This window comes from Erpetoichthys calabaricus, chromosome 15 (assembly GCF_900747795.2).
Source record: "Erpetoichthys calabaricus chromosome 15, fErpCal1.3, whole genome shotgun sequence".
In the NCBI taxonomy this organism is placed as follows: domain Eukaryota; kingdom Metazoa; phylum Chordata; class Cladistia; order Polypteriformes; family Polypteridae; genus Erpetoichthys; species Erpetoichthys calabaricus.
In genome coordinates, this window is record NC_041408.2 from 71,104,545 (window position 1) to 71,131,982 (window position 27,438).

Genomic DNA, 27,438 nt, shown 5'->3' on the forward strand with positions numbered 1-27,438 from the left:
AAAAGATCGACACAGGCTACACTGGACTATGATCATATAAGCATATTAGATAGTAATCCTTCCTAATTCAGTATTATTTGTACTAATCTATAATAAAAAGATGAAGGTAAAGAAAACATGATAACTTCCAAATCAAAATTTAACTTTAATCTTTGAGTAGTCACATTACGCAATGAACGATAGTCCAGCTGAAAAATATCAATGCTGAAAGAGCACTTGCTGGCACATTTTCAAAGTTGTACATAATAATATTGTAGAGATCTGTCAAAATAACATACAGTTCTGTAGAAAAACAGAATTCAGATCCAACTTAAAAGACATTCTCTTGAAGGAATGCAAAAGAAAATAATTGAAACACAATATTTTTGCATCAAAATATTGTAGTTATGCTATATTGGTAGATGATTGATAAAACAAAACAAACTATTAATAAAACTACTGACTTTACTCCGGCGGAGAAGCTAACTGCTGGAAAGAAGAAGCCTTCGGCGTTGAAATTCTCAAACATGCCTTGAACAGGTTGGCCGTTGATTCTGAATGAGATGCTTGGAGCACTCAGATCGAGGCAACAGCTGACCACATCATCATCTCTCAGTAAATGCTGATTAGGTGAATTTACTGACCGAGCAATGCAGCCTGAAAAGAAAGATGGATGAATTAGAATTGCAGTATCACTGCTTTATTGCATGATTTTCAAAATAAATTGTTCTTCATTGTATTCCATTCTCTTCCTACAATAAAGTCCTCACAGAATTTCTAGAATATATTAAACAAATGTCCAATACAATATTCACAAACACCTCATCAGATCCACGAAACTAATTGTAACTCTCGATTCTGACTGCAGTTTTATCATGAAGCATGAAAATAGGACCTAGCTATGCACACATCTTTGCTAGTCTAGTTGAAAAGTATCTATCTTTCTCATATCTAGGCCTTCTGCTCCAGAAAATAGCTATAGAAGATAATGATCTAATTCAAATGTTTTCAAGTGATTCGTAAAGTATCTTCCACCAATTAACTTTTTTCTGCCCATGCCTATGGGTAGAAAGCAGGGTAATGGATAACACTGACAAAGCATGACTGTAGACTTTTGCTTACTACAAAACCACCGATTCACTCAGATAACCATCTGTAGCAATAAGCAAAATAATCGATACACTGTTATGATTCTGAATTTAAATGACTTTGAAGACATATACTGTATTCTCTTCTTTACCAGCATGCCCTACTAAAGATTTAAATTTAATTAACACTTATATTTGTAGATACTGTATACTTTTACCTTACATTTACCGGTACATGTAAATATAATATTCTTAATTTGTGCCAAAAAAAAGCATTCTTAAACTCAGACATTAATTGAAACAAAGAAGGATGATTTTAAACTGCACAGAACAGGGCCATTGTAAGTGTAAACAAACAGAAAACAACTGCAGACAGTTAAGGGAGATAAAACACAAAGTCGCCTACAATTTCAAACAACAATTTTAATTACAACTCTGACGAATATTGCAATAGGAAACCAGGAATGTGTGCATAGTCTTACTTATTTAATGGAAAATGGAAAAGATATACATTTTGCACATTTTAATTGGGCTAATTTTGCATTCAAAATAAGATAATAAAACCTCCATTGGATTTTGATATGATGCTTAATGGAGGCCATTTGCGATTTTCAACTTCCTTCCATACAACCCTTTGAACCCTTACAAACACTGAAGTCATCTGTCAGAGTATCAGTTGAACTCAGTATGCAGATTAAGGAGGTGGTGCCTGAAGTGGACCAAAGGCAATTTTTCTAATGATGATGTATTGCTTCCTGTAGTGTCAATAATTGCTTGTTTGGAGAAGTTAACCAAAGATATAACATCAAGCTACATGATTTTTTTCTGTAATGTTCCAGTGTATTACTGCTGCCAGTTGATGTGAGGGAGGAAGACAATGGGTCCAAGAGCCATTTTGGACCCAACAGAAAACACTTTCAAGTTTATTTTCCCATTGCTTTTCCACAGTTACCAGAAATAAACTACATCTAATATTTCTGGCCACAATAATGAATCAAATACAGTTGGCAGATGCTCCCACAGCACTCAGGGGCACTTAAAAGTACTATTACATCATTATAATCCACTCAGTATTAATTCAGTTTTTCCTTCCCCATTGACTTCAGTTCATTTCACCAAGTTTACCGATATTTCTGAACAATACTGAGTTTTTGATGAACTCGAGGTGAAGCAAATTCAGTGATGTTTCCTCATCACTACCTATTACTATTGTAAAACACTTCAAGCATTTTCATGCATGGAAATGTGCTTTAAAATAAATTAGACTAAAATGATGGTTTCTATTATACCTAACATGATGTTATTTCATTTTTTGCATGGTCTTTGTGAGTGATCAAGAGAAAATGCATAATCTCAGTTTTTAGTCTGACATTCTATGTGTTTGCTATTTAATGGTATCAGTTTAAACCGCTGTAGCGGTTGTCATAATAAAAAGTGTCATGGGTGCTTTTAGGATATGTGTGCAGTGCAGGAATCAATTTTCAGCCAAGAAGTGAGAGTGCTATTTTAGCATAAATCATTCATGTATAAAAATGGTAAAGGAGCACAGCAAACACGTTACTGTTCTGGTGTTAGATTGATATTAGATTGAACAAACCTGCTAAACTATTCATTTATATAGTGGCAGATGGCCAGGGCCCTTAACTGGCCAGGATGTCCAAAGTGTGGAAGGACCGGGAAAAAGAGGGTTGTTGGGACAGATTGTTCCCCGGGCTGATAGAGGGCAGCCCCCTTGGTCTTCAGTGGGGCCAAGGGTTATGAGCATGGAGGCTCAACGTTGTTGGAACCCATGGCCACCGCCAGGGGGCGCATGGACCTTTCCAGGGCCTTATTTGGTCACGCTTCCGCCACACCTGGAAATGTGGCTGGAAGAAGCTTGTTAGGCACCTGGAGTCCATCTAGGTGCCTTATAAAAAGGAGCCACCTCAGTCCATAAGGGGCCATAGTCGGGAGGAGAGGACAAAGCCTGAAGAGGAGTGGAGGGAGAAGTCCTAATGGACCAAGGGACGCCTTTTACCTCGGAAACGTTACTGAAAATCAAGCACTTATACTATCCTGCCGGCTACGCCACTGTAACAAGGAACACATTATACGGGTGGCTGCCCCAAACCTTTGCAATGTCTGGTGTCCTTCCTTGTTACAAAATATATATATACAGTGGGTACGGAAAGTATTCAGACCCCCTTCAATTTTTCACTCTTTGTCATATTGCAGCCATTTGCTAAAATCATTTAAATTAATTTTTTCCCTCATTAATGTACACACAGCACCCCATATTGACAGACAAAAAAAAAGAATTTTTGAAATTGTTGCAGATTTATTAAAAAAGAAAAACTGAAATATCACATGGTCCTAAGTATTCAGACCCTTTGCTCAGTATTTAGTAGAAGCACCCTTTTGAGCTAATGCAGCCATGAGTCTTCTTGGGAAAGATGCAACAAGTTTTTCACACCTGGATTTGGGGATCCTCTGCCATTCCTCCTTGCAGATCCTCTCCAGTTCTGTCAGGTTGGATGGTAAATGTTGGTGGACAGCCATTTTTAGGTCTCTCCAGAGATGCTCAATTGGGTTTAAGTCAGGGCTCTGGCTGGGCCATTCAAGAACAGTCACAGAGTTGTTGTGAAGCCACTCCTTCGTTATTTTAGCTGTGTGCTTAGGGTCATTGTCTTGTTGGAAGGTAAACCTTCGGCCCAGTCTGAGGTCCTTAGCACTCTGGAGAAGGTTTTTGTCCAGGATATCCCTGTACTTGGCCGCATTCATCTTTCCCTCGATTGCAACCAGTCGTCCTGTCCCTGCAGCTGAAAAACACCCCCACAGCATGATGCTGCCACCGCCATGCTTCACTGTGGGGACTGTATTGGACAAGTGATGAGCAGTGCCTGGTTGTCTCCACACATACCGCTTAGAATTAAGGCGAAAAAGTTCTATCTTGGTCTCATCAGACCAGAGAATCTTATTTCTCACCATCCCATTGGGATTAATAAAGTATCTATCTATCTATCTATCTATCTATCTATCTATCTATCTATCTATCTATCTATCTATCTATCTATCTATCTATCTATCTATCTATCTATCTATCTATCTATCTATCTATCTATCTATCTATCTATCTATCTATCTATCTATCTATCTATCTATCTATCTATCTATCTATCTCAGAGTCCTTCAGGTGTCTTTTAGCAAACTCCATGCGGGAGTTGGCCTTAATTCTGCTGCAGGGACAGGACGACTGGTTGCAATCGAGGGAAAGATGAATGCGGCCAAGTACAGGGATATCCTGGACAAAAACCTTCTCCAGAGTGCTAAGGACCTCAGACTGGGCCAAAGGTTTACCTTCCAACAAGACAATGACCCTAAGCACACAGCTAAAATAACAAAGGAGTGGTTTCACAACAACTCTGTGACTGTTCTTGAATGGTCCAGCCAGAGCCCTGACTTAAACCCAATTGAGCATCTCTGGAGAGACCTAAAAATGGCTGTCCACCAACGTTTACTATCCAACCTGACAGAACTGGAGAGGATCTGCAAGGAGGAATGGCAGAGGATCCCCAAATCCACGTGTGAAAAACTTGTTGCATCTTTCCCAAGAGGACTCATGGCTGTATTAGCTCAAAAGGGTGCTTCTACTAAATACTGAGCAAAGGGTCTGAATACTTAGGACCATGTGATATTTCAGTTTTTCTTTTTTAATAAATCTGTAACAATTTCAAAAATTCTTTTTTTTGTCTGTCAATATGGGGTGCTGTGTGTACATTAATGAGGGAAAAAATTAATTTAAATGATTTTAGCAAATGGCTGCAATATGACAAAGAGTGAAAAATTGAAGGGGGTCTGAATACTTTCCGTACCCACTGTATATATATATATATATATATATATATATATATATATATATATATATATATATATATATATATATATATATATATATATATACTGTATATATATTATATAATATATATATATATATATATATATATATATATATATATATATATATATATATATATATCCACAGTCTATTGGATGATTAACTATTCTTTTTCTCTTCATTTATTTCTATGTATGTATTTCATTCAAAAATACTAAAATATATAGCTTATCTATTAGAATGGATACGCTTCATTCCATCTAATGTTGACTAGAGATGGCAAAGATAGAACAAGAAAAAAAAGAAGTCAGTCATATATCCTTTCAATGCATTTCTCTCTTGTCTTAAACAATGTGATGAGTACATGATGAGGTGAAATAGACATGATTGTGAATAGACACCATCTTCCTCTATTAGAAAATTATGCTAGGCTTACAGGGGTCAGGTATAACATTTCTGAATTTAAACATGGGCACAACAATGGTTTTGCAGAATTCCTAAATGTGTAACACAGTGTACAATATATATTGTCACATACAACATAAAAAAGCACAAGCCCATATTCATCTACAAAAAAACTGAAAATAATGTCATACAAAGAAGAAAGGACAGAGTAAAAAAGGCCAACAAGTGTATTTGTTAAGTGAGTAAAACTACAAAGTCAAAATACCAACAAATATTGAAAATGGACTTACTACATTTAGAAAAATAATAAAGAAAAAGATTTTACCTGACCATAGATGTAAACCATCGAACCCATATGAATACAGGTCATCTCCAACACCATTTCCTCCCCATCCTTCACCACCACCAGGGTATGGAAAATACCCATCTGCAGATGCCCAGCCGACACGAAGATGAGTTGATTCCGCCATTACGAAGGATTCTATATGATCCACAATTAGCTCATAGTACCACTTTCGGTACTGTGCTGAGCCATCACTAATGCCCAGAAAAATATTAGGTCGAATACTACAGAAAACAAAATACAGATGTAAAATCTGCTATAGTAATGCTGAACACAAACTGAATGAAAGCTTAATTTCGCCCACATCTATGGAATGCAATTTAATATACAGTAATAGGAAAAAATAACACAAAGCAGGAATATGAGAATATAAAAGAAGAAAAGCTGGGTCAATAATACATAGTTCAGTTCTATATTACTGTATTTAGTATTTAAAGCATTGAAATATTTTCTGAGCCTGGAAAGACTTATGGATCTACACATAGGAAATACATACAAAAGAAATACTATTATGAACCAAAATTATTAAAATCTAACAAATAGTATTTAAATAGTATTTAACGTACCTGTCAGATTAAGTAAAATAAAAATAAAATATTATCATTTACATAAAAAGCACAAATAAACTGTTTACGATTGAATAGACATAATTGACATAAATGTTCAGAATTAGAATTAGAAACAATAAATAATTCTCTGAAAATGTAGAATAGTAAGATTTATACTTGACGAGCTGACATAATTTAAATGAAATGCAGTAATGCATGTAGGCTTAGATAATATTGATAACATATTAAGAGCATTTAAATAAACTGTACTGTTATAATAACAGTTGTATATATTGATAATATTTCCAGATCCAATAGAAGTTTTGAAGAATCTGTGTTCTAATGTTACAGCTAGCTTTCCTTTGATAGAGACATTTTCTGTATTGGAACTGATTATATAGAGAGGCAGGAATAAAGGAAAAGGAAGCATAGGAATTGGGGGTTAGTATATATGTTTGAGACATACAGTGCAGGTACAATAAAGAAACTTACACAGAGGAGTATCCATTGAATCCTGTGTTTTTATATGACTACCACCACCTCATGATTCCTATACTTTAACAGTAATTAAACATTATAACTGAGCTATAGCTGATGCCCATTTTTACTCCCACCCTCTTGGTGCCTAGGCACAAATGCTGTGAAAGGGTTCTGTGTTGAACATGCAGTGATTTTCAATCATCATTTACTTTATATGGATATTCTGGTAGCTCAACCAAGGAATATGCACAATGCTTTAATTTGGGCCAAGTTAGCAGTGTGTCAAAAGGAATGAGACAGTAAGTGGTGTTGGATGGCTACTCTGTTAACTTCCCTTAGTACTCCTGTAACTAAATCTGAGACAGCAGCCGAAGAAAAACACAACACAGCACACCAGCAAATCGGTGGTTTTTGGAACATGTGATACAGTATGCATATGGAATATGAGCTCCAGCATAAATTGTCAACAGCAAACAGATTTTCACCATGGTGGTGCAAGTTACTTATTTGCTGAATAAAATATCTAATAAAGGGAGACATTAAAAAAAACATTTTGCATTGGATGAAGCTACATTGATAATTACTGATGTTCAAGTACAAATCTCACACAGTACACATAATATAATACTCTGTTAGGAATTCTAAGGTGAAGCTGTCATTATTGATACAAGTGGCAGCTTGCCTCAGTCATGACAGCATTATTATATAAACCAACTAGCCATCCCCTACGGTGCCGCCCGCATAGCAGTGAAACAGGACAGTGAGGAGGGCCCTGCCCAGCTCCCTACACCTGATGTCACACTTCCCTTCCCCTCGTCCTGCAGTCTGTGTCTCAGATTAGCGCAAATATATCGCTCCTGCAAGCGAACTATTATTCTTAGTTGATTGAGAGAAATCGCAAAATCAACTGGAATGTTCAAGCAAATTATAGAAAAAAACCCAATCTAAATCCGTTAAGTAGTTCTCTCGTTCACTAGCTAAGTGGAGGTAAGGAACGCCCAGAGTTTGGTGCATGAGTGAGGAGGACTCGCCCCCCTCGGCTCGCTGCATGTCTCTCAGATTCACGCAAATAAATCAGTACCACAAGCGAACTATGATACATAGTGCAATGACAGAAGTTTCAAAATCAACCGGAATGTTCAAGCAAATTATAGAATAAAACCCAATCTAAATCCGTTAAGTAGTTCTCTCGTTCACTAGCTAAGCAGAGGTAAGGAACGCCCAGAGTCTGGCGCATGAGTGAGGAGGACCCACCCACCTCCCCTCGGCCTGCTGCATGTCTCTCAGATTCACGTGAATATATCGCTCCTGCAAGCGAACTATTATTCTTAGTGGATTGACAGAAGTCGCAAAATCAACCAGAATGTTCAAGCAAATTATAGAAAAAACACGATCTAAATCCATTAAGTAGTTCTCTCGTGAAAAGCGGACAAACATACAGACAGACAAACGTTGGATTTTATATACAGTATATACAGAGATGTATTTGTTTCAGACACTGCAAAAATGAGACTAAGAAACACTTAGCAAAATATCCAGTAAATGTAAAATTTAGCTTATTGACAAACAATGATTGGAGACTAGTATGAAGGACAGATTAGTTAGCTTGGAACCAGTCGTTTATCTTTAAGTAAGACAAAGCAAATCAAGCTATAAAAGAAAGAACATAGTTGGCAAATTCATATCATTATAAACATGGACTCAGCTTAAGAGAGATAATTTCATCAGAATGAGCACTTTGAATAGCCTAGAATTTTAGTACCTGCTCACATGGTTGACAAGGCGCGTCTGTAGAAGAAGATCTCTTCCAGGAAGTAAGTTGTCGCATATGAGGTTTTGATTAGATCGAACAGCTACGCCATGACATACACACAAGGAACATAACACATCCAGAACCTAGGAAAATTTTTAAAATTAAATATCCCTTTAATAGTCACTTACTAATTTACACAAGATGATACAGTTTAAATCATTAATGTTTAAGATTCCTTCAAATAATTTCTAATTCAGAAAAAAAACAGGGTTTTCATTACTTTTAGTTACAAACCATAACTCTTAAGGCTAATCTTGCCACAGCATGCTTTCAATATCACACTTAATGGTTCACTAGGCTACTGGTTTTGAAATCTGCTTTGCCTGACTATGAATTCTCCAGTAATACTGTTTCTTCTAAAAATGATTTACTCTTAATTACTTCTATTTAATATACTGAGCACAACTTAGTGGCTAAGTACACCACATCTGGTACTCAAAACAAAGTAAATGATCAACCAATTAAAAAGAAAATTAAATCATGCATACTTTATTCTAGTCAGCTAGGCTGTAAATAATTGGCAATTACAACAACCATTAGGCTTGCTTAAACAAAGGAAACTTCTTACCTTATGGTTTCTTCCATGCTTATCTAAGAGAGAAATGATAGACCTGATATGCCCTTCTTTGATAATATTAAGGGCTTCTGGGCTTTCAACAAGGACACAGTGTAAAACTTCTAAAATACCTAAAAAAAATCAAAAACTAAATTAAACAAGAGTTGTTAGCAAAGATAGAGCCTGCACAATCAAGCAAGACTAAAGACACTGAAGGAAAAATGTAATTTATATTGCATATATGGCTTATGAAACATGACAAATAATAAGCTATAAAAACCTTGTTATAGGGAAGCAATGTCAATATCCAGGTTAAGAATAAAGCACACTATCAGGTGTAGGTTTGAGGCCGAATTTAGGTGTTGTATAAGTACAGATATCCTCTCATTTATATGCATGTCCTGTACTTGACTGGAAGAATAACTTGCAGCAACAGATTCTATATCTGATAGAGAATAAGTGAGGAAAACAGCATCCACTGAGAGAGCTTAGGTGCTGTGTTTTGTGTGTCACGAGAGCTTGTAGCTTTTGAATTACTAACAATTAACTTTTATCCATAATATCTGTAGCAGACTATGACGACTAAGATTAAGGAATAGTCTCTTTCGTATCTTTTTTAGTTAGCTGAAGACAACCTGCAGCTGCAGAAACTGAGTACATTACTGGACTGAAAAGAGACAGCTACATGGAGACCTAATTAAGGTCTAAAAATTCTCCAAGCATAAATAAAGATGAAAAATAAATGTTTCAACAACTGGATACTGTCACAGAGGACAACAAAGAGAAAAATGTGGACATATATTCAACAAAGGAGCCTTGGCATGGAGCTATGGTATTCCCCTTGAGCATATGGACTTTCTATGATCTTTGCTACTGTGGGACATATACTCAAGAGCGGGCGCTGTGTTTGTCAGGCAACTTTACTTTCTTAATTAACTGATTGTTTCTTCAAAAAGCAGAGTAAGTTTATTTTTTTTTCTTCTTCTTCAATTTTATATTTCTCCTTTTAAGCCAATCCTAAATTCTCATCACATTGCATCATGCTCGGAACCCAATTGAATAGAAAACAGAGCGGGGCACATTTTGAGAATGTGGCCATGTGCTTGAGGTTACAGAGACACAATTGACATGTTTTTGGGCGATTTCCTGGTGCTACTATCACTAAAAACAACATCGTTTTTGTTTACTTCAGAGTGCAGTAGTCGCTCACCTTGAAAAACACCAGTGACTCCAAAATGGCTTTATGCATTGTACCCACATACCATCTATAAAGGGACCCTATAATATTCAACCCAGTTCTCTGACTGGTTGGAGACATCTCTCATATGACCAGTGCAACAGTCATCTTATTGTACATAAGTGCAGCCATTCATCTGTCAACTATATAAAATAGCCCCTTGGTTATATTCACACACTCTTCAGTCTTCAACTTTTCCAAAACTGGAAAATGTAACAAGTAAAGAACAATATAAAAAATGTCTTTAAACATTTTACCAAATTCAAACACAGAATGTGGGCATTCACTCCTATTATCTATTAAACTATCTGCTATCCAGGATCACTCTGTTTCATCATGTTAGTTTATTTTAATAGAGAATCAGTAAAATGTAAATTACCAAATACAATTGCACATAATGGCAAAGAAGGCGGCACAGTGGCGCAGTGGTAGCGCTGCTGCCTCGCAGTTAGGAGAGCTGGGTTCACTTCCCAGGTCCTCCCTGCGTAGAGTTTGCATGTCTGCGTGGGTTTCCTCCGGGCACTCCGGTTTCCTCCCAAAGACATGCAGGTTAGGTGGATTGGCGATTCTAAATTGGCCCTAGTGTGTGCTTGGTGTGTGGGTGTGTGTTCTGCGGTGGGTTGGCACCCTGCCCGGGATTGATTCCTGCCCTGTGTTGGCTCCAGCAGACCCCCGTGACCCTGTGTTCAGATTCAGCGGGTTGGAAAATGGATGGATGGTAAAGAATTATGGCTAAAGTAGCATGTTAAATTAAGTTGTCCCTCTAACAACAGTCCAGGTATATTTTGTGAGATATTTAGGCAATCTTATAACCTGTAAAATTAAAAATGTTCCTGTAAAAAAACAAATATATTGTTCACAGTACAATCGAGAGCCAGTTATCTAAGTCTTTCAGAAGTCTTTTACAAACAAAGAACTATTTCTGTGTTGTGTTACTAAATTAAGCTTAATGTGGAATTCGTTAGTGCAGGGGTCCCCAACTCCGGTCCTGGAGGACCACCGTGGTGGCAGATTTTCATTCTAACCCTTTTCTTAATGAGTGACCTGTTTTTGTTGCTAATTAACTTCTTTTGAATTCATTTTAATTGACTTGCTCTTGAAGACTCGGACCCCTTGATTGTTTCATTTTCCTTAATTAGCAGCCAAACAATAATGAGATACAAAATGAACGAAAACATGACCAGCAAACTGTGACCATCATACAATATTTGAAAATAAAGAAAGGTGAAGGTCTCAGGAATGTTGATCTGCTCGGGTCCCCAAAACATCTGAACAGTGTTCTTAGAAAACAGAAAATCAACAATTTTGGAAATGTCTGCTATTGCACAATGAGAGCAGCAACAAGCCATGGAATTAAAGAACGAGTTTAATTAACAACAAGAATCAACATCTAATTAAGAAACTGGTTGGAGTGAAATTGTTTGAAGTTTGAGACCCTGACTTAGTTGCTCTTCTATTGGCTCACTCACTTCACATTTCATTTCTGTTTGGTTGTCATTTAAGGAAAGAAATGAAGTAATTCAGAGGAATGATAAAGAAATTCAGGGGAACAAATCTTAAAAAAAAGCAAATTAAAAGTAATTCAAAAGAGGCTAATTAGCAGCTAAAACAGGTCACTAATTAAGAAAAGGGTTAGAATGAAAACCTGCAGCCACTGGGGCCCTCCAGGACCGTAGTTGGGGACCCCTGTATGTGCACATGCACTTTGCCTGTACAGGGGATATATCACTTTGACTTCATAAACAGATAAATCAATTTTTATTAATATGCTTTCTTTTAGGACTAGACAGCAGCATACTACATATGAATATTCATGCAGGGGTTAGCCTCACAGCTAATAGGTGTGAATCCAGACCAGTGTCTGTTTGGGTGGCATGTGTAGATGGTTCTAGCATCTGTGTACTCTTTCTCTTGTTTCTGCAGATTCCTCTATACAAGGATATGAATGTGAGGTTGATTTGGAACTCTCTATGAGTTAGGATTTTGCACCTACTGTATGTATACAAGACAGGCCATGCCTACCCATCCTTCTAAATTTGCACAAGTAATCTTAGAAAATTAATGAATAGAGATATTATGGATTGTAGTGTATGAATTTATGTCATGGTTTTTCAGGAATGTAACAGTATTCAAAGGTGCAAACATCAGTGTTAAATAGTGCTTCAATGAATTCCCTTACATCAATGGAAATGTGCAAAATAAACAGAAACCACTGAAATCAGTCAATCATGCCATGACTGGAAATATACTCACCAGAAGATGCTTCTAATCGCTCGAGCCTGCTAATCAGCCAGTCCAAGGAACCTGAAAATTGGGCACAGTTTTTCCTGTTTCCTCTTATCAGCGCAGCTAAAATACAAAGGCGTTACTAAACATTAAACCAAGCTATCTTAGCTTTATGAAATTAAATCCTACTACAACATTATACAGCAAACACCTATTCTTTTTAACCTAATGAAAGAGAAGAGTAATAATTCATTCTTAAAATATATATTTATATATATATATATATATAAATATTTTTATGGCATATTCTATTTACTATTTTTAACTTGCAAAACATCCAGGGGAACCCAGGCAATGCTGAGTACATTACTTGTTCTGTGTAAAACAGGCATTCATTTATGATCATTGAGAAAATTAAACAATTACCATATTTACTATTTTCTTACATTAACTCTGCATTTATAGATTCATCTATTTGTCTAAAAATGGATCAGAAAACTGAATGCATGAAGCATTTTGACTGGTGGATAGCTAGAAAGTAGTAGGAGTAGGAGTAGGAGTAGTCTCGTGGCTGTTTTCATGCACCTAACAAGACCAAGAGCTGAAGAAAGATGGCAGAAAATAAAGACTGCCTATGTTCAATGCAAACTTTATTTGTAATTTATACTGATAGGATGACAAGATATTTTGTAATTCTGTGACACAATTTTTATAACAAAAACACTTAACAATATAGTAGAATGCATGCCTATATGTTTTATCTGCGTTACAACTGCTTCCACATAAAACGAATCCATAGAACTAAAACAAGATCCCAAATTACGTAGGCTTAGTAAAGTGCTTTAGCAGTGACATGTTATGCATGTTAAACAAACAATGACTACCCCCTCATTCGGGAAACCATTAACCACAAGTTCAACACCAGCTGACTACAGTTTGTTATTGAGGGTATCAATGACAGCTAGTCTATAATTAACAAAAACTTGATTGAAGGTACTTGGCTGCTGCTCTTCAATCTGAGAGTTATACTCCATTTTACACATTGTGCAAGCTAGAGCTCTAGGTTGTAAGACTGTTGAAAAGACACAAGCTTTTGAATCGGAGGGCACCATTATGCATGCAAAAACAAGTACTACATCATACACTCCTGAATTATCTGCTAACTAGTAAAATATATATATAAAAAAACTTTTTTAAAAACCACACTTATATTAAGTTAAAAAGTGTACTAAAAAGTAAAAAATAAGTCTCTCATACATGACTCATAAAATAAAAGCGTGGGCACTTTTGCTAAGATGAAAAGCGCCCACGCTTTTACTTTACGAGTGATGTATGAGAGACTTATTTTTTACTTTTTAGTACACTTTTTAACTTAATATAAGCAATGTTTTTAAAAAATATTGTTTTATATATATATATATATATAAATATATATATATATTATTTTCAACTTTTTAGTCTTGGGTTTGTTTTAGTATAATTTTGTAATCAATATTTTAACACTTCCTTTAATATTTCTATCCATTACCAGCACCATCTATTGGTGAAATCTTTAACTATTCTTCATATGAAAATTTCATTTCCTAATTAACATGGATTAATTGATCAGTTCATGAAACTGATTATTGATTCATGTATTGTCATTGGAAGTGAGTAAGTGTACAAAATTTCAAGTCATTTGAACAATAGGAAGTGGGTTGAATATCGATTACAAGATTTGTACCAGACTTCAAACAGGTGAAGTTAAAAGAAGCGTGGTAATAAAAATAGGTTTACATTAACTGAAAGACTCCATTGAGACATTTATTCTTAGATGCATTCCCACTTTACAACCATTTTAAACTAAAAAATTCTGTCTTTAAATCAAATAAATAAAGTAATATAACATTATGCTTAAGGTTGATTACCATATTGGCTGCAGTTGTTCAATGAAGAGATCTCAGCAACTTAACTGTTTAGGTATATTTCTCTGGGTTTCCAGTGACTCCAGTGACAAAGACTGCAGAACTTGATGATATTTCTTAAGTAATAGTGGCTAAGCTAATTTTGGCACGAAATTCAGAGGGAGAGGCATTATACACTGTAAGATATGGACAACTGTGACCTATAAACTTATTCACCATGCTATCCAAGCATTGACTCAAGATATTTTACATATACGGTGCCCTGTCATTTTTTTTTTTCGATTTTCTGGGTTACAGAGCATACCTCCAAAACAATAAAAGGAAGCTTTTCCTATTAATTTGTTTATCTCCTGCCACTCACATTCATTTTGTCTCTATACTGCACACACTCCTACTTATTGTCCCCTGACTCTCTACTCAAACCATCCTTCCACTGCACCTCCTTTTTCTCCTAACTTCTCCTGTCACTCATCTCCTAAGAGGCGTGTCTGCCCTTACAGAACAGAGACCCTTCACCCAGTCCCATCACTTACAGCAGTGGTTCCCAAACTGTTGGGTGGGCCCCCCTAGGGGAGCGCGAAGTAACAAAAAGGGGGGCGCGAAGATGTGAAAAAAAGAAAACAATAATCGAAAATATGAAAAATACATCTAATGAAACCAAAACAAATTAACTTAAACCACATTCTGATACTAGAAAAATAAATATAGAGTTAGATAAATGTTGATAAAAGTTAAGTAGTGTGAAGGATTGCCGGCTTTCTACTCCGGCCCTCACCCCCAGGCCGCCAGGAGGAGCTCTCCCGACAGCATGAACGTGCCCCGAATTCCAGCAGGGCATCATGGACTCTGTAGTTTATATGCACAGCCCTGCTGGATACCATGGGGGCCTCCAGGAGTCGCTGTAGGGAAGTTGTCAGACTCTTATGTGCCCTATAACCCGGAGGTGCGTCATGATCACATGACAGGAAGAAACAACGTGCCTCCGGGGTGAAGAAGAGTTTTTATATGACCCGGAAGTGTTCCTAGTCACGTGGACAGAGAGGGCGAAACACTTCCGGATCAGGACTATAAAAGGACTATGGGAAATCCCAGACGTCGAGCTGAGCTGGGTGGAAGGGTGGCAAAGCGTCTGGGAGTGTGGAGGATTGATTATTGTGTATTATTGAGTATTGTGGAGAGGAGGGTGCTTTGTGCACTTTATTATTAAAATAAATATTCATATTTGGACTTTTACCTGGTGTCTGGAGTCGAGTCTGAGGGTTCAAGGGGTCACGGAGACCCTCTGTCTATCACAGTAGGTATAACAAAATATGCATCTAAGATACATATATCATTACCCTGCGGTGGGCTGGCGCCCTGCCCGGGGTTTGTTTCCTGCCTTGCGCCTTGTGTTGGCTGGGATTGGCTCCAGCAGACCCCTGTGACCCTGTAGATAGGATATAGCGGGTTGGATAATGGATGGATGGATGGATATATCATTAATTAAAAAAGAACAAATTGGTATTAATGGGCTCCTTTCAAAAAAACGTTAGGGGGGCACGATTAAAACTGTTATGAAAACTTGGGTCTCAAATATTTAAAGGTTGAGAAACGCTGACTTACAGCATTCATTCCACCTTTTCTGCTTTCACATAACCCATCGCCAGCTGCCTGTACGTCACAATATATTAACAAAACATAATATAACAGAATTTAAAAAGAAAAGAACAGTAACTGAAGAACATTAACATTAATACAGAATAACATTACTGTCAGTGGTTACCAATTTCAACACATTTTCAATTTTGTCGACATCACGGTTTACATCGTTCACTGTCATTCACCACATTGTTATCCAGCTGAGAACATGTGAAAGATTCTGGACTGGTGCCTTAGATAGCATTTCATACACTACTGTCGTCAAAATCCCAGATGAAGGAATTTTCAAATTTTTTATGTTATAGTTAATAAAGAATCTATGGCACAATCCATTTAAACACTTCTGGTAGCTTAAGGCAGCCCAACACCCCATTCGGATAATTTATATAGATGTGTCCTTTCTTTTGTTAACTACCTGTACAGAATGCTACTGCAGTTACATGAACTATTCAAAAAATGAGAAAAACTATACATCTGTTATATGCTTGTATTGTCCATTAATGGTTTGTTTCTGCCCCGCACCTTGTTGTATGTTGCTACTGTATATGTTGCTTGTGGAGATACGTTGTCTCAACTCACTATGTAAGTATACACAGTTGCAGATGACAATAAAGTAACCTTGACATACCCCACATTGTGGTAAATACTGACCTTTAATGGGATATTTAAGAACTACATTATATTATACGTCTGGAGACAGCTATGAATGAATTTGTCTTAAACAGGGTTGGGAACAATTACTGAGTGTGATATTTCTAAATCAATCCAATGCATCATACAGGCAGAGTTCAAGGAAGGGACAATGACTTAAATAGCAAAGAGCAATTGTGCTTTTGTCAATGTCAGCTGATTAAAAGCAAGCCCATGATTCTGATGCGCAACTTATCTATGGCTGAAAAGTATCCCAAAAACACAGTTAAACTAAAGCATATGGGTCAAGAAATCATTACATATGTTAAAAATAAACATAACCTGGGAAAAAGCATTCTGTTGATTTTGATTATTCTTTGGCATTCAAAGACATCACGGGACTGTTTTAAAAAATAAACAATGCATTGCTGGTAGCGGGTATGCAGGCTCCCGAGGTTACAACAAGTAATGCAAGGTAAAAAGAACTGGCAGCTACATTCACAAAAAATTTACTCTAAAGAGTTCATTCGAGCTAAACAGTTTTTTGTCACACTAAGTTGAAAAGAAGTGAAAAGACCACCTTATAAGCAATGTCTTTTTGCTGTTAATATTGAAGAGCCACAGAAGAAGCAGATTTTGTGTAGTCAATACACGCAAAACCATAAATATGCATAACGACTCTGATACTAGTAAAACCACGGACCACTGACAAGGCTAGACAGCAGCCAAGTGCTAAATGCACGTCTAAAGGTATAATTAAAGTAAAGAAAAATTACCGTGTAATTGTAAATGCCAAACATGCCACACCAGAATACAAACAGAACACAGTACTCAATACTGAACACTACTCTTAAGACATCAATTCTGAAACATTACTGTAAATGTTGCCTTAACAAATCTAATGAATATGAAAATGAATTCATTGAGATGTTGCTTTACTTGTGTTTTCAGTTGTACCCCAAATATTTACACTTCATAGATTAAGCAAAGTTGGAAGGGGGCTTTTAGAAAGAACCCCCGAGGACATAGCCTTTTCTCATTTTGGTGGTGGTACACTGAAGACAAGGGGTTACAAATGGCTTGGCCACAAACAGGATTTTGCAGGGCTGAAAAGGTTTCAAAAGCAATCTTTGGATGGTCAAGGAGCCACACTAGCAGAAAGAGTCTACCTGCACATACAAGCGAGGTAGCTAGTGAACCACTCGGGAGCAGTATGCTACTATAGGAAGTTCTACCTTGGGATCCTTGTAGGTCCTTCTAGCAGAATTAGAGTCAACTGACCTCCATTGCCATTGTGGCTTAGACAGTAGGTTCTGACAAAACATTTAAACTGTACATGTTATTAATTCTTTAAGGAGTAGTATTTCAATTATTCAAAAAGAAATCGAACTTTAATGGCAGATTTTGTGACCTTGTAAGAAATGATGTAAAGACAAAGTTGGCATCCTGCAACCCATTTTTTACATAATATCACCAAGTCACTACAGCCATATGAATTAAGATAAATTAAACTACTGGAATGACAGAAATGTAAATTTACCAACACCATCCCAGTGCATAGCCCTTAAAGATAAACTGAATACATATTTGTTAAAAACATTTTTGACAGCCTATGTATGAAAAAGCATTCGTAATACTCTAAAATAAAATTTCTAAAGAACTTATAAGTCATGTAGAGGTTTCATTAAGGATTCGTTTAAACACGTCAGAAAATAGATATAACTACTCCACAAAAATACATTAATTTGAATCCTATTCATCTTCATCTAAAGAAAACAAGCTAATAGTGCCTCATGTTTTTGTTGTTCTGATTTGTCTTACCTAATAACTCATATAATGAGTTTAGTATAGACTTCCAGGCTTCCCCTGCTTCTTTTCCAGCCACATCAGCAAAGTGTGCTGCACTGCTATACACATGTAATCGGTCAATACATTCAAGAACCAGGTTTATCATACCCTGGGAAGAAATCACACATAGTACACATAAGGCTTATGAATTATTCACTAATGTTAAAATCAAGCTCAACCTGGTTGGAGTTGCAAGAATCAGGCAGCAAAAACACCAATAAATCACAGGATGAACACAAATGCAACCAGATTAGGCTCATTTTGTGAAAGTTATGGCAATGTCAAATCAGAGTGAGGTAGAAAAAAAAAATCCAGTCTGTAAGGATATAGTGCAAATGTAAAGTACAAAGTAAAGTGCAAGCTGCACACAGGGAGGCACACCAACCAACAATCAAGACAGACTTGTAATGGTTCCAGAATGAAACGTGAAAAAAAATTGAAAATTAACAAATCGGCTCTCTTTCTGAAATTACTTTCTCATAACAGGATCATGAGGTGCTGGAGCTAATTGTTGAAGCAATGGATGCATTGCAAAAAAAAAAACTCTGAGAGGAACAACACTTTAAACTCTTTAATTAATCTAATGGCATGATTCTGGCAGACAACTGCATCTTCAAGAAAAAAACACAAAGAAAAAGAATGAGAATGTGACAAACTGTCACAAGGGGAACCCGACCAGAGAATCATATGGAAACTAAGCACTTTGCTGAAGTAATGCTGCCTATTGTTGTTAGCATGCCACCTACAACTGTCATTCTAAACAAAATGATAATCATTCAGTAATGCCATTCACCCCCCTTTTTGAAAGTAGAGGTAGCTACCTCTTCCTGGAAGAGAATCTGACGGTTCTTTAATGCCCGAAGACGGTTTTGTTTATCTTCATGTTCTAGATGCTCATCAGGTGGCTGAAAATAGCCTATTAAATCTTGTAGGCTCAAATTCACGGACTCGATTGGCAAATCTAAGCAGCATGATTTGCCCTTTTTGCTCAAGGTATCAAGACCCCTACAAAGAAAAGCAGAAAAAGACAATTTCACACAGTTACCTGATCACTTAATAGACTTTAAAATAAATCACATTCCACCAAATATAAAAATCATTAGTGTGGCATTTTTAAAATAAAATATGTAAACCATTTTATTCATTATAGCATTTATTAGATGTAGGGTTTGTTTTAATCACTTATAATCATGCAGTGAAGTTCTGCTTTCACTTTTAGGAAAATGTTGCCCTTTGCGAGGCCACTTTATATTTTTCCCCGTTGGACATGCAATATGTGACACAAATTTTGACCTGCAGCGTAATAAGTTAGTTCACCTACACGCTGGTTCCACACTCACCATTTGTGTCACACAGTTGGAAATTGAGCGGTAATTTAAATGTATACTTCCATCCATCCATTGTCCAACCCGCTGAATCTGAACACAGGGTCACGGGGGTCTGCCGGAGCCAATCCCAGCCAACACAGCGCACAAGGCAGGGAACCAATCCTGGGCAGGGCGCCAACCCACCGCAGGACACACACACAAACACCCACTAGGGCCAATTTAGAATCGCCAATCGACCTAACCTGCATGTCTTTGGACTGTGGGAGGAAACCCACGCAGACACGGGGAGAACATGCAAACTCCATGCAGGGAGGACCCAGGGAAGCGAACCAAGTTCTCCTTACTGCGAGGCAGCAGCGCTACCACTGCGCCACCATGCCACCTTTACTTGCATCTATTTAATTACTATTTTGACTGGGAGGATATTAGCATTACATGGTTATACGTGTTTGTTGCTGGGTATAACTCAATAAAGTGTATAAATAAAAAAGTTTTCATAATTACTGGATTTTATTCACGAACACTGTAATAACCTAAAATAAGGCATGCAAATTGAAAAAAGTAAACTCATGGGTCATTTATTCTCACACCTTAAAAAATACAAAATGAACTGAACATGAACTAGTTCAAAATTGAAATGGTGAACTATGAACGTGAATTTATTCATTTTAATCTGTGTGAACTGAACTTTGAGCTCGTTCTAGTGAGGTGTGAACTTGCACAACACTGGCCATTGCCGTGTTAATCTGTGAAGGGGCGCTAAAACAGGTAAATGGAAACTATTTCTTTAACATTTTTTCCCCAAATGTCCGTGACAAGCCAAGCGGCTGCCTCTAGATTTGCATTATCTACAGCCACTGAACTTGGCTTATCACAATGGGAAGTCTTCATTACACTAAGCATAATCACCTTGCTGTTTACAATATGGCTGGACAGATGTAAAATCACACTGTTTTCACAATGCATATTTCAAAACATAGCATTCTGCTACACATTTATATAGTTATATAGTTTCATGACATTGTCATCTGAAGGTCAGCTCAAGTTGCACGGTTGGGAGACACAGTCGGAGAGGCGAGATTGCGTTGGTTTGGACATGTGCAGAGGAGAGATGTTGGGTATATTGAGAGAAGGGTATTAAGGATAGAGCTGCCAGGGAAGAGAAAAAGAGGAAGGCCTAAGCAAAGGTTTATGGATGTGGTGAGAGAGGACATGCAGGTGATGGGTGTGACAGAACAAGATGTAGAGGACAGAAAGATATGGAAGAAGATGATCTGCTGTGGTGACCCCTAACGGGAGCAGCCGAAAGAAGAGGATTGGGACGTTGTCATCTAATCAGAATGCTACTAGTTACTGCTTTAAAGAATCATAAATACTGAAGCCAAGTCAGTGTAAATTGTAGGTACATACTTTGCAATTTTGTTTTCTTATCATGGGTATTCGCTTTTATACAAATTTGTATGTATAAATTACATGCTATATATGGTAGAAGCTGTATTTGTTAAAAACCTAAATACAAGGTTCTGTCCCTAATATTTACAGCTGTTAGCATGGAAATTCTACCTACACTATTTATTCTGAATAGAAAATGTATCATTTCTGTCAGATCCTGCCATGGGAAAGGTGCTCTACAAATAAAATGTATTATTATTAGAAATTTCTGACAACCTAATCACTTCATACTTAGCTATACAATCACAAGCTTGCTCTGAAATGCATAAGACATGCTTTGGGAAATCAAGAGCTAAGCTGACTTTGGAATTAACTTATCTGATACATTTTAAAGCTTCTGTTTTATGCTGGTCCTGCTGTCCCACTAGACAAAATTGTAGGGAGACATATTATTTAGAAAATAATACTAAATACAGCTACACTTCACAAATCCACGTGCTTGGTGCAAATAACAGAACACCATAACTCACAAATTTAAAAATACTTAACTTATTCTTTACATTATTAAAATTATTACATGCAAGAATACTCATTGTACACGTGCTGCTTGATTATTTTATTAATTCTTACAGGATGTTGGCTGACAAGTGACAGCTTGAAGCTAAAAATGCTTATGATGAGCTAAAGATTTAAAAGATAACAGTCCAGTGTTGGTAGACACAAGCAGTTAGTGGCCAAAAGACAACAGGAAATTTGAGCAGTTGTGGCAGCCTGGGAGAAAGCTGATTCAATTTCCAAAAAATGCTTCCAGGCAGCACAAAATAAAGGACAGGAAACATAGGGGTCTTCTATTTATAAATGAGGGCAGGCAGCGCAAGAACTAAACAGGCTCTTTAATAGTGGTTTGAAAGCTTAAGGCCGGAGTGATACCATCAGTAGGCACTGTGGCATGATGGCCATAAGATCTCATATAAAATTCCTGAAACTGGAAGAAAAAACAGATGAGTTTAACATTTAATCCATATCATCTGTAAACTAGGCACAGATTTTAGAGGTGAGCAAGAGATTTCTAGTAAGGAGACAGAGATGACAAAGACCTTCAGAGACCAATAAACAGAAAAGGAGATAAGAACGATAAAATGTAGAAGCCATCCTACTTAGCGTTTTGGGGAAAAATGACTGAATACGCCCAGTGGAACTAAAAGTCTTTGCTTTACAATTATTTATTTGATAAATTGCTCCTCTCTGTGTTCATTCCTCCCTCACTATTTTGAGGTAATAAAGCACTATTCTATTTTATATAAAACATAAATAAAAATACTGTTTTACTGTAATAATGTAGTGGACATACTACTGTACCAAATACTATATTTTGAGCTCCTTTAGCATTAAACTTTGGATTGGTACAACTCCCAGCTATATACTGCAGAATATATGAATTAAATGCTCTTTAAATAATTTTTCTTCAGTATTTCGATTAGCATATTACAGATATTAATCATTGGTAACCACTGGTTGATCCATCATTAATACAGTATTTTGAATATTTCTACACAACACATTCACTATTACTGAATTTTCGAAGTGTCTCTTACCCTGCTTGCACTCTGTTGAGCAAGAGCTACTAGTTTTAGTAAAATATGGTGTTTTTATTTGCCATAAAGTAATGGCTGTACCTGATGAATCTGTTAAATAGGAAGACAGTGCTGCGAATAACCCGTGCTGTACGAGACTCTTCATGTTGAGAACGTGACAGTGTTAACCCATCATCCATGTGGCCTTCATGGTGCATTATGGCCTGAAATATAAAGTTTAAGTAAAAACTGTAAGTAATCTGTAGGTCATTTAAACTCTGTATTCAATAAACAGCATAAACAACAACATACAACATATTGTAAAATATCCTGAAACTGAATGCTTCACTTTATAAATCATCAGGTCAGCATTTCTTTAAGCACATAAAATTGAATTCTAGTTGTTCATTTAACAACAAAAATAACTACAGTATTACACTTCTTATATTTAACCTTTCATAAAATTTGCCATAAATACCAGGCCAGTGATGTTGATGTTCTTGTACTGAGCTTGTGGAAGAACCTCAAATCCAAGGAATTAACTTGGCAACATTTCCAGTGTGGTCAGCCCATATCCTAACCCATCACTTCAAAGTAATGGGAATTAGTAGACTTGCATATAAGTCCATGATTGCCCTGGTTTTCATGGCAGAGACTGCAGCATCTATCAAGTGTAAAATTTAACTTTCAAACTACAATACATGTTGCGTATCATGGAGTTCAGTACATTGCTCTGAATGTATAGATCACTGAGAGAAATAACCAGCCTTATACATTGCAGGTTATATATATATTAGGGCTGCCGTTAAAATAAAAAAAGGAATCATGATTAATCACATGATTAAAATTTTAAATTGAAATATACTGCAAATAATTTGCAATTTACCATATTTCCTTCAAACATATGTTTCTATAAGGTAGAAATAAATCAGTGATTAATTTCTAATACAAAACAGTTTTAATAATCACTTGCCTATACATATTAAATTATTCTAGTTAGTTTATTGAACAGTTTTGTAAAACAGAAACAACACCCAACATCCACCAAACACCTCCCCCCTGACCCCACAGGGGTTGCAATAACATTTAGGAAATGTATGCAAGACAACATACCAAGTACTCAGAAAATGAAATATTAAAAAACAGAAACATAAATAAAATCATGGTTCAGCTTTTATGCACAATCAGGTTGTGCTTAATTGCATGATACACTAAGGTCAACTCCGCTGCTTACACTTGGAGAGAAGGAGTCATTCATTAGATTGAAAATGTGTATAGATTACGCAGCAAAAGATTAACTGAAAATAACTTGTGACTATGTAGCTGATAGTGTCATTAATTTAGATGTTTTATGTTGCTCATTGTCATATAATGTATCATTTATGAAGTAAAAAATACTCTTACTATCTACCCTTCAGCCAAAATGGATGGAAATATTAGCATGATCTGTTTGTTCTGATTATTGCCTAGGTTTATTGGTTACAGTATAATATAGGCTAATATTGATTACTGTATATTGTATGCTACAGTAGGCAACGTGATTAATTTAACAGCAAAAGACTTGACATATCTGCTTTGGGGGAAGTCTGAGTATGGAATCAGGAATCAAGTGATTCCACTCTGTGTCATTTGCTCTTTAGCTGCTTAGATATGGGTAGCACCTGCACTGTGCTGTTTCGGGTCAGATATTCCACCATGGGTGACTGAAAAAGCTAGACAGCAAGTTTATTCATCACCAGGGACAGCGCTGACAACTTGACAGCCTCTTTTACAGGCGGGATTGGATTAACGGCCACCATTATAGTAATTTTTCCACTGCATGTACCATCTTCTTTTGCTATACTGTGCGATGTGACTTTTTTTTTTTTTTTAACTATGTTGTAAATGCAGCATAATGGCAAGGCTGACACTGGCTCGTAGTCTCACTCTGCATGCAGTGCTTGTCCCACTGCAACGCTAGGACGACACAAAAATAAAACTCATTCATGCCACTTATATACAGTAACTGGTTTGATTTTAATTCTTCTTATGTTATTTCCTGCACTTTGAAGAGCTAATGTAAAAATGAAACAATGTGTACAAAAATACAGGATGAATTGCTTCTCTTATTGATTCAATACATTATGCAGGATTTTATGTTTCATTATTAGACAATCCCATATTATAAGGAACAAATGACAATCATATTGGTGTATGTGGATGAAGATATTTATCTGGAAATAACACAGGAAACAATTAAGTGCCAGTGACCTGCTACTACTATTAACCGACTCAGATTAATTTGGTACTGCTTTATTAACAAAGTGCCCAGCACAGTCAAATTACCCAGATTAAATTAACACATTTAGAGGTTGCATTAAAAAATTTAATCTTAGAAATTTGAACACGTTAATCACACACACCAACAGTGACTAATCAACAGCTCATCTATCTATCTATCTATCTATCTATCTATCTATCTATCTATCTATCTATCTATCTATCTATCTATCTATCTATCTATCTATCTATCTATCTATCTATCTATCTATCTATCTATCTATCTATCTATCTAGAGATAGGGCCAGACTAAGCTATGTAGACAGCAGACTAAAGACCATGCTTGTCCATCAGGTTCTCTCAGTTGCTAAATCTTTAATTATTTCAATTGGAAATCAAGTAGACCCTACAAATGGCATAGTAAGAAATGATCAAAGCTTTCAAATTTTAAACCTCTAGGGCCATAAACTACTTCAATCTGGCCCCATATATGATTAATTAATGAATTTGTTCTACTGCTTCTATTCCGTTTGTCAGCTTGAATGTATAAAATATTGTAAAGGCAGTGTATACGCTTTTTATCTAATTTAAAAGTTACATTTCAAAGTGACTTAAGTTTACAAGTCATAGGGGTGAAAACTTATTCCATATTTACAGTTGTTATGAGTATATGTTTTGTGGCGTACAGCAATTTAATTTATGTTGCTTGTAGTCTTTATGTTGAACCTAGAGAGGTAGGAGCAACTGAGGTTACAGCTGAGGAACTGCTTTCCTTGTTATTTATGACTAAGCAGAAGATAATATGGCCGCTTCAGCATTGCTTTTGCTTGTGATTTCTGATTCTGACTTATGATTCTGTCTTTGTTGAATTTATAGCCTTCAAGCCCCATTCCTGGCACTCTTAATTATTTTGTGGATTATTGAATTTGTTTGCCTTTTAGTAGGCAAACCTATTTTTGGGCTGTTTCTTGGTCTTTATTTTTTTATCTTCCTTATTTTTGGTCACTCTTTTTTTTTTTTTTTTTTTTTTTTTTTGCACAGATCAGTTTTTACTTTGACATTAAACCGTTTTTATCGGTTGTTCAGTGTAAAAAAACTATTGCTTAAAACACAACAGAAATATATAAGCATTGTGCATATTATACAGACTCTTCAGAGATCCACCATTCATTCATTTTCTGAACCTGTTTATTTAATCCTAGGGTTCGAAAGATGCACACCCCATCCTGATAGCACTGGATAAAACGTTGAAATTTTGACTTTGCTTAAAATTAAAAGTTTTAAGGCTTTATGTATTCTTTCCTAGTAAAGCTGAATTACATTTGTTGGGTATCACATTGAAGTATAATTTATATGGAAACATGGAAGCAAATGGATTTCTTTTTTTTTTTTTTTTTAATATTTTTATTTTATTAATTTTCATTGTAATCATTCCATACAAACAGATCAATTTATAACCCAACAAATTTGAAAACAAATCAAACCCCACCCCTGGGAAGGAGAGCTTAGCTAAAGGAAAATTTCTTTAAGCTTTTTAATAAGGCAACATTAGACAAAAGAAGGGGAGAAGTAAATATCTATATAAATAAGAGATGGAGAAGGGAGTTAAATGCAATAATAGTTAATTCTCTTATTCTAAAATAATATTGATTAAATCCTGCCAAGTTTTGAAAAAATTTTGTACAGATCCTCTAACTGAAAATTTGATTTTTTCCAATTTCAAATAATATAAAACATCAGTTTCCCACTGACTTATAAGAGGAGAATTAGGATTCTTCCAATTTAACAAAATAAGTCTACGTGCCAAGAGTGTAGTGAATGCAATCACCATTTGTTTGTCCTTCTCCAATTCAAGTCCTTCTGGAAGGACACCAAACACAGCTGTTAGTGGGTTAGGAGGGATTGTGATACTAAGGCTGTCTGAGAGGCACTTAAAAATTTTTGTCCAAAATGATGTTAGTTTGGTGCAGGCCCAGAACATGTGACCCAGTGAGGCAGGAGCTTGGTTGCAGCGCTCGCAGGTTGGATCCTGGCCTGGAAACATTTTGGACAGTTTTAAGCGAGACAGATGAGCTCGATATATAATTTTTAGTTGAATAATTCTATGCTTTGCGCATATAGAACTCAAGTGAATTCTCTGCTTTGCTACCTTCCACTCCTTTTCTGATATATTGATTAAGAGATCTTCTTCCCAATGTCCTCTTGGATCTTTGAAAGGTCACTCTTTTTGTATCCGGCTAAATAAATATTTAAATATCAAGGAACTTTGTTGATTTTTCTTGGACCAGGTTTTTTATGTTTTTTCCACTCTCCTTT

At 36.3% G+C, this 27,438-nt stretch overlaps 1 protein-coding gene across 3 annotated transcripts in view; it reads right to left on the reverse strand.

The window, feature by feature from the left end:
* ryr2a (ryanodine receptor 2a (cardiac)) overlaps positions 1–27,438 on the reverse strand; it is a 657,734-nt gene that overhangs the window by 280,951 nt on the left and 349,345 nt on the right. For all 3 annotated transcript variants that reach the window (XM_051919561.1, XM_051919560.1, XM_051919559.1), the window contains exons 12-19: positions 22,966–23,087; positions 19,391–19,574; positions 18,543–18,678; positions 12,577–12,672; positions 9,099–9,217; positions 8,480–8,613; positions 5,672–5,913; positions 444–636 (exon numbers count right to left, since the gene is read on the reverse strand). In XM_051919561.1, coding sequence (XP_051775521.1) covers positions 444–636; positions 5,672–5,913; positions 8,480–8,613; positions 9,099–9,217; positions 12,577–12,672; positions 18,543–18,678; positions 19,391–19,574; positions 22,966–23,087 — 1,226 coding nt within the window. The remainder of the gene's footprint in view (positions 1–443; positions 637–5,671; positions 5,914–8,479; positions 8,614–9,098; positions 9,218–12,576; positions 12,673–18,542; positions 18,679–19,390; positions 19,575–22,965; positions 23,088–27,438) is intronic.